We start from the raw sequence: 8,214 nt of genomic DNA, 5'->3' as shown, positions 1-8,214 counted from the left end.
AGAGTTTCTGCTGAGAGATCTGCTGTTAGTCTGATGGGCTTCCCTTTGTGGGTAACCCGACCTTTCTCTCTGGCTGCCCTTAACATTTTTTCCTTAATTTCAACTTTGGTGAATCTGACAGTTATGTGTTTTGGAGTTGCTCTTCTCGAGGAGTATCTCTTCTCGAGGAGTATCTCTGTGGCGTTCTCTGTATTTCCTGATTGTAAATGTTGGCCTGCCTTGCTAGATTGGGGAAGTTCTCCTGGATAATACCCTGAAGAGTGTTTTCCAACTTGGTTCCATTCTCCCCATCACTTTCAGGTACACCAATCAGATGTAGATTTGGTCTTTTCACATAGTCCCATATTTCTTGGAGGCTTTGTTCATTTCTTTTTACTCTTTTTCCTGTCAACTTCTCTTCTTGCTTCATTTCATTCATTTGATCTTCAATCACTGATACCCTTTCTTCCACTTGATCAAATTGGCTACTGAAGCTTGTGCATGCATCACATAGGTCTTGTGCCATGGTTTTCAGCTCCATCAGGTCATTTAAGGTCTTCTCTATGCTGTTTATTCTAGTTAGCCATTCATCTGATCTTTTTTCAAGGTTTTTAGCTTCTTTGTGATGAGTTCGAACATCCTCCTTTAGCTCGGAGAAGTTTGTTATTACCGATCGTCTGAAGCCTTCTTCTCTCAACTTGTCAAAGTCATTCTCCGTCTAGCTTTGTTCCATTGCTGGCGAGGAGCTGCGTTCCTTTTGAGGAGAAGAGGTGCTCTGATTTTTAGAATTTTCAGCTTTTCTGCTCTGTTTTCTCCCCACGTTTGTGGTTTTATCTACCTTTGGTCTTTGATGATGGTGATGTACAGATGGGGTTTTGGTGTGGATGTCCTTTGTGTTTGTTAGTTTTTCTTCTAACAGTCAGGACCCTCAGCTGCAGGTCTGTTGGAGTTTTCTGGAGGTCCACTCCAGACCCTGTTTACGTGGGTATCACCAGCGGGGGCTACAGAGCAGCAAATACTGCAGAACAGCAAATGTTGCTGCCTGATCATTCCACTAGAAGCTTTGTCTCAGAGGGGCACCTGGCTATATGAGGTGTCAGTTGGCGCCTAATGGGAGGTGTCTCCCAGTTAGGCTACTCGGGGATCAGGGACCCACTTGAGGAGGCAGTCTGTCCGTTCTCAGATCTCGAACTCCGTGCTGGGAGAACCACTGCTCTCTTCAAAGCTGTCAGGCAGGAACGTTTAAGTCTGCAGAAGTTTCTGTTGCCTTTTGTTCAGCTATGCCCTGCCTCCAGAGGTGGAGTCTACAGAGGCATGCAGGCCTCCTTGAGTTGCGGTGGGTTCCACCCAGTTCGAGCTTCCTGGCTGCTTTGTTTACCTACTCAAGTTTCAGCAATGGCAGACGCTGAGCCTCCCCCAGCCTCACTACTGCCTTGCAGTCAGACTTCTGTGCTAGCAGTGAGTGAGGCTCCATGTTCATGGGACCCTCCGAGCTAGGCATGGGATATAATCTCCTGGTGTGCCGTTTGCTAAGACCATTAGAAAAGCGCAGTATTAGGGTGGGAGTATCCCGATTTTCCAAGTACCGTCTGTCATGGCTTCCCTTGGGTAGGAAAGGGAATTCCCTGACCCCTTCTGCTTCCTAGGTGAGGCGATGCCCCACCCTGCTTCAGCTCACACTCCGTGGACTGTACCCACTGTCCAACAAGCCCCAGTGAGATGAACCTGGTACCTCAGTTGGAAATGCAGAAATCACCCTTCTTCTGCGTTGCTCACGCTGGGAGCTGTAGACTGGAGCTGTTCCTATTTGGCCATCTTGGAAACAACACCAGAAACGGTTTAAAAAAAATCACTGTTAACTCATGGATTTTAGTATATTTGATAGCAAATATTTATTTTAATGAACAGTTTTAAAAAACTTACAAACACAGGAAAGGATGATTAAGGTAAACATTTTAAGCTATTAGCTACATCAAAGATTTTCAGATGGATAAATCCAGTCACCCCGAAACCTGTGGGCATCGTATCGGGGATGTCTTTCCTGGCTGGGTGTAGAGGGGGTTGGGTGGGGATAATTACCTCCCATACGAGGACTTTGCTCCATTCATGGACTCCCAGACTGCTTGAGTGAGTATTCAGCCCTGAGTGGGGTCTCCGCATTCCACCAGGAGGGAAGCCTTGTCCTCCACGACCTGCCTGTCTGAATTTTGGTGGGTCTTCTTTAAGACCCAGAAAGAGATTCCCTTTGCTGCTAAGCCCCCACCACTTGCACTGTGGTTATGCAGCTCATCTGGAAATGCTTCTGTCATTCCTCAGACCTCAAGCTCTGTTGTTAGTAGGAAGCATGGGCCTGACTTTTGATTAAAAAAAAATTAAAAATGTCCAGTCACCAGTCACACTTTTCTTCTGTGTGTTTATCAATACTTAATAGCAGACCGTGGCATATAAACTGGGTTGTAGATTCGTTTTTTAGATTCAAATAATTTCTCTAAAGCAGGTAGAAAACATTTCGTGAGTTTGACGTGTAATGTTACTGTGAAATTCCTTATTTTTGTAGAAAGATTAAATAATGAAGAGACCATTGTTGTTCCTTCTGAGCCTTCTCTGATTTTAAAATAGGTATTAATGTAGATAGCAGGAGCGAGACTAACATCGTGAAGGCTGTGGCCCCATCGTTCAGCTTGTGAAACTTTCACGTCGTCGTGTTGGCTTCAGATCTTCGTAAAGGAGAATTGCCCATCCAGATACAAATGAGGCCCCTCCCATCTCCTCCCCAGTCCTGGTCCCACGGTCTCCTTCCCAGCATTTGAACTGCAGGGAATGTTAGAGTTACCCTGAGACGACCCATCGCTAAGATGTAAAAATCTTAGAACATCACGCTACAACGTGTGTTTCTGTGATGCCCGTTTCCTCAGGCTTGAGACCTGCGTGTGCAGTCCTTCCCCGAGCACGGGGAGCCAGACCAGTGGGAGCAGGAAGGACCTCCACGGGGTGCTGGCACCTTAGAAACTTCTATATCTATCATCTTAAGAAACTCCACCGGACTGCCACATCGCCATGCTTCTGCAGCCGGTCCAGGGACACAGCTTCGACTGGCCTGGCCCAGCCTCATTTCCCCCATCAACCCCATTAATTTTAGTGTGTGGGTTTGCAAAAATGCGGTTTTCGTGGATGCATAGCACAGCGCTGTAGGAGAGATGGCAACACGTGTTGCTTTGAACTCTCTTACCTTGTTATTCCTGTGTGACTGTTAGTTACCTTTGCAAAAGCCAGATGAAACATTGTCACGATTTTATAGTTCCATCTCTTGTTAAAGTTGGAAAGTCACTAAACTCTACCTATTGAAAGGAAGTAAAGGTGGGCCAGGTGCCATGGCTCACGCCTGTAATCCCAACACTTTGGGAGGCCAAGGCGGGCGGATCATGAGGTCAGGAGATTGAGACCACGGTGAAACCCCGTCTCTACTAAAAATACAAAAAATTAGCCGGGCGCGGTGGCGGGCTCCTGTAGTCTCAGCTACTAGGGAGACTGAGGCAGGAGAATGGCGTGAACCCAGGCGGTGGAGCTTGCAGTGAGCCAAGATCACACCACTGCACTCCAGCCTGGGCAAGAGAGCGAGACTCCGTCTCAAAAATAAATAAATAAATAAAATAAAGAAAGTAAGTAAAGGTAACTTTTTGAGTTAAAAAAATAGAGAAAGAAAGAAAGCAAAGAAAGAAAACAAAAGAACAAACCTGGAGCCAAAAGAATGTCCCTTTACTAGGATGAAAAGTCATGAATTATGGGTTTGTGATGACAGGATTTCAGTTTTCATTTGAATCAGTTAAATTATCATGCAAATTGATTTAAAATTGCGGTTCATTTATTCATTGAATTAAAAAGGCTGGAAGGAGTAAATAGTTGAGGTTAGAAGAAAATATGCTGCTTGATTGAATGAATTCACTACTTTGTACTGTGTCTTGCAGTATGGTATTTGGAAGTCAACTGGATATCCATTCAGGTGGGATAGATTTAGCTTTTCCACATCATGAAAACGAAATTGCACAGTGTGAAGTCTTTCATCAGTGTGAGCAGTGGGGAAATTATTTTCTGCATTCTGGTAAGTACTAACTTCAGATTTAATTTGTTCTGTTTCAATGCTGGCAGTTCTGCCTTTGTCGGCGGAACAGCTACATTTGGAAATACATAATAGATCAGCTAATAGGTCAAGAAATGGATTTGCCTCTTAAATTATTTTTGAGTTTCAATCATTTGGACATGAAATTCCTTGGATTGCAGCAATGATTATACCTTTTTGGAACTGACTAGAATATGGAAAATGTTTGGCAATGCTGTTCTATATATGTTTCTTTCAAGTAAAACTATTAGGAAGGAACTTCAAGTAGTACAATGTAATGATAATTATGAACACTCCTTTCTGAAGCTACAATATTGTCACTAGACATCTCTGCCATCGTCTAAAATCATTGCCCTTTCTTCCACTGTTCAAACCCCTCATTGATGAACCCCAGCTGTCTGCTCTCAGAAGTGGATGCTACACCATGAGTTAAGCAACACCTCAAACCCAGCAGTTTTGGAATTCACCTGGATGCACTGGAAGAGTCATATCTCCAAGTTTACAGGGCCAGAATTAGCTAGTCTTACTACCTTTTGGAAATGGCCAGCTAAGGTATTTGAGACGAAGAAATATAAAGAGTGTCTGGTAGTGATAGGATTTGGAGATGCAAACTTCGACATCTAAAATACAGAAAATTAACGAATACTAGTTTTTGAAATCCTTGAAAGGGAAATTAGGATGTCACAGTGAGGTGACATTAAATGCAGAAGTGCTCCGGTTTTCTGGTCCGCAGCAGGGTTCACTTGGGTTTCTTCATGAAAGTAAATAGATGAGGCTGATTGCCCCAAAGCCACTTCCTCAGTGACTCCGTTCAGGGCTCAGTTCAGCACCTGCTGAACTGTCTGAGGAGCTGGCGTTGCTCCCTCCGCAGGCGCGTTTCTGTCTGCAGATGTATCCTCTTCAGTGGGTCAGGGTTTGTCATTGACACCACGACCTGCCATGAGCCCTCCAGCGAGTGTGGAGCTGGGGGCAGAAAGGGCAGCCTTAGCTGTGTGAGGTTGGCCCTGTCAGGTAATGAGGAGGGCGGGGGTCTAGAAACGGAGGTCGTGTTTACCTTCTGATGTGGGAATGGGAAAGCATTTGTTGTTGTTGCTGTTGTTCTTGTTGTTGAGACAGTCTCGCTGCATCCCCCAGGCTGGGAGTGCAGTGGCACTATCTGAGCTCACCGCAAACTCTGCCTCCCGGGTTCAAGCAATTCTCCTGCCTCTGCTGTCGTAGTAGCTGGGACTACAGGTGCACACCACCACACCCGGCTAATTTTTGTATTTTTAGTAGAAGCGGGGTTTCACCATGTTGGCCACGCTGGTCTCGAACCCCTGACCTCAAGTGATCCACCACCTCTGCCTCCCAAAGTCTGGGATTATAGGCGTGAGCCACCGCACCCCGTGGGAAAGTTTTGTTGCTATTTTTCCAGTGATTTTTTTTTTTCCACCACCTATTAAGATACCAGGAATCTTTTTCATACTAGTTTGGCCCCAAACGAAACATCAGTGTCTCCTGACACAGGAGGTTACACCTGTTCCCCTGTACCTAGTGGATGGAAGAGCTACGTGGGCAGACGCTATCCCAGCCTGTTAGGGCTGCTGTAGCCAAATACTAAAAGCGGGCATCTTATGAACAGCAGCAATGAATTCCTGCCGGTTCTGCTGGCTGGAAGTCCTGCGTCCGCGCACTGGCAGATTCGGTGTCCCGGAAGGGCCTGCTTCCCATTCATAGATGGCCATCAGCTCTCCAGGGACCTCTGTTATAAGAGCACCGATTCCATTCACACTGGCTCTGCCCCCTGTGACCTTATCACCTCCCACAGACCCTGCCTTCAGTGACCATCACCTGAGGGCTGAGGATTTAGACAGGAATTTGGGAGGACATAAACATTCAGGCCTTAGCAAATGTGTTTCGTTTTCCAAATATCAGTTTTGGTGTAATCACGTTATATAGAATTACATATTCAAAGTTATATATGTTTTTTTGGAAATCACAATCTAATCAGTTTGTTTGTTTGTTTGTTTTTGAGGCAGAGTGTTGCTCTGTGGCCCAGGCTGGAGTGCAGTGGCATGAACATAGCTCACTGTAGGCCCAACCTCCTGGGCTCAAGCGATCCTCCCACCTCAGCCTCCTGAGTTGCTGGGATGTTGGGACTGCAGGTGTGCCCTACCACGCCCAACTAATTTTTAATTTTTTTGTAGAGACCAGGTGTTGCCATGTTGCCCAGACTGGTCTCCAAACTCCTGGGCTCAAGTGGTCCTTCTGCCTTAGCCTCCCAAAGGGCTGGGATTATGGGTGTGAGCCACTGTGTCCGGCCTGGAGCACTGCTATTTGTGTCAGAAAAAGAGGAACAGTCTTCTGTTAGAAACAGAAAGCACTTCTCTTGGAGATGAGCCTTGTAAAGCTACAGGCCAGGGAGAATTTCAGGGTCAGATTTAGGAGTTCCTTAAATGGGTTTGGTTTTCCTCCTGTCTTTCACATACATAGGGGATGAAATAATACCCGTGTCATCGAAGTCTGTGAAAACAACTGCACAGAACCTCTGATTCTTCCCACTCAGGGACCCACAAGCACCACTCTGTTTCTGGACAACGATCAACAAGCTTCACCGCCAAGTGCCTGATTTGCCAAATGAGAGCTTTGTCTTTTCTTCAGATGCTGTCCGTTAAATCAGTATCTCTGAATTACAGGAAAAGGGAAAATAGATGAAATACTGCTGTCGGCACCACGGTTGCTGGTTCTTGTTTAGCTTCTGAGTCAGCTGGGACACCCCTGCCATCCGCCCTTGGTGTGGGGCTGTGTCCCTGAACCATAGAACAAGGGCAGGTTGTGTCTTCCCAGAAGGCCCAGCACGGGTGAAGATTTGGGGGCAGGTTTATACCAACATACACCGGTCTGTACATTGGATACGTGCAGGTTCCCATTCGTTTCCCGGGAAGCCATGTGTCCCTGAGGCCAGAGAGTCTCCTCACCCAGCTCAGACTGAATGCTTTTGTTTTTGTTTCAGGGCATTTGCACGTGAAAGGCAAAGAAGAAAAAATGTCCAAATCGTTAAAAAACTACATTACTATTAAGGTAATGTGCTTTTTGTACAGTATCTCTGAGGTGCTGATAGCTTGTGGAACCCGTCTCAGAGGCTTCTGTGTCATTTGAGAACCACAGAAACCCATTCCCAGTGCCCTCTGGCCCCTTTCCTAGGACGAGACCTGCCTCACCTCCCTCCCACGTTAAGTGGCTCTCCGCGTAATCGCGCTCTCAGCTGTGCGCCTCCTGCGGGTTTCCGCAGTGTCTTGGTGGAGCTTACCTTTCTCTTTCCGGGCTTCAAGGCCGGCGCCTTCTTGCTTGTCTTTTCCTTTTATAATGGTTGTCTCTCTCTCGGCACATCTGCTAACTTCCTTCCCTCCCTCATCCACTGCCTCCTACTAGTGTGGCTTTGGGATTTGTTTGGGTTTTGCTGTTTGCCTTTAATAGGCTCAGAGCTGGCTGGATCCTTAACCAACCTGAACAATGTCATCGTGCTGTGGCGCTGACACATGGAATGGGAATTTCCGTGTGTGAATGAAGAACAGGCGCACACACGGAGGGCTCTGGCTGACATAGTTTGAGCTCCTCCTTTGTCTTCTGGCCTGTCTTTAAAGCCAGATTTAATTTAATTGCAAAATAAATGGAGAAGAATAGTATCCAGATCTCACCACCTAAACAGCAAACCAGTGAAAGCTGTACCCGTCAGATTTAGGATAAACCAACAGGGACTGCTCCTCACAAAATAATTTGTATATAGTTTCCTTACGTAGACTTTTTCCACTTTATCCCGGGCAAAATTTCGAACCTACAGAAAAGTGGAAAGAAACGTCACTACGGCTGCACCCAGATTCACTGATTGTGATTATTTTGCTGTATTTGCTGTGTAGGATCTTTTCCTCCTACCCGGCTTAGATTCTCTCACCTAAATTAATTAGTAAATTAGACTGGCCAAAGACAGATTATCAAGAGAAGAGAAATGTATTAGCGCATGCACAGCACACGTAGAAGTGGAGCAAGGCAGTTGCATGACTCAGAGGGGGGTCGGAGCCACAGGGTTGCATGATGCAGAGTGGGGTCGGAGCCCGGCCACGGGGTTGCATGACGCAGAG

At 46.3% G+C, this 8,214-nt stretch overlaps 1 protein-coding gene across 1 annotated transcript in view; it reads left to right on the top strand.

Annotated features, from left to right (window-relative positions):
• The window catches only part of CARS2 (cysteinyl-tRNA synthetase 2, mitochondrial (putative)), a 66,105-nt gene that overhangs the window by 39,732 nt on the left and 18,159 nt on the right, over positions 1 to 8,214 (top strand). The window contains 2 exon segments of the mRNA XM_011989788.1: positions 3,945 to 4,078; positions 7,089 to 7,156. Coding sequence (XP_011845178.1) covers positions 3,945 to 4,078; positions 7,089 to 7,156 — 202 coding nt within the window.

The sequence above is a fragment of the Mandrillus leucophaeus genome, unplaced genomic scaffold (genome assembly GCF_000951045.1).
Source record: "Mandrillus leucophaeus isolate KB7577 unplaced genomic scaffold, Mleu.le_1.0 Scaffold363, whole genome shotgun sequence".
Classification (NCBI taxonomy): Eukaryota; Metazoa; Chordata; class Mammalia; order Primates; family Cercopithecidae; genus Mandrillus; species Mandrillus leucophaeus.
Note: the sequence above shows the minus strand (reverse complement) of the source record. Positions and strands in the feature narration are given on the sequence as shown.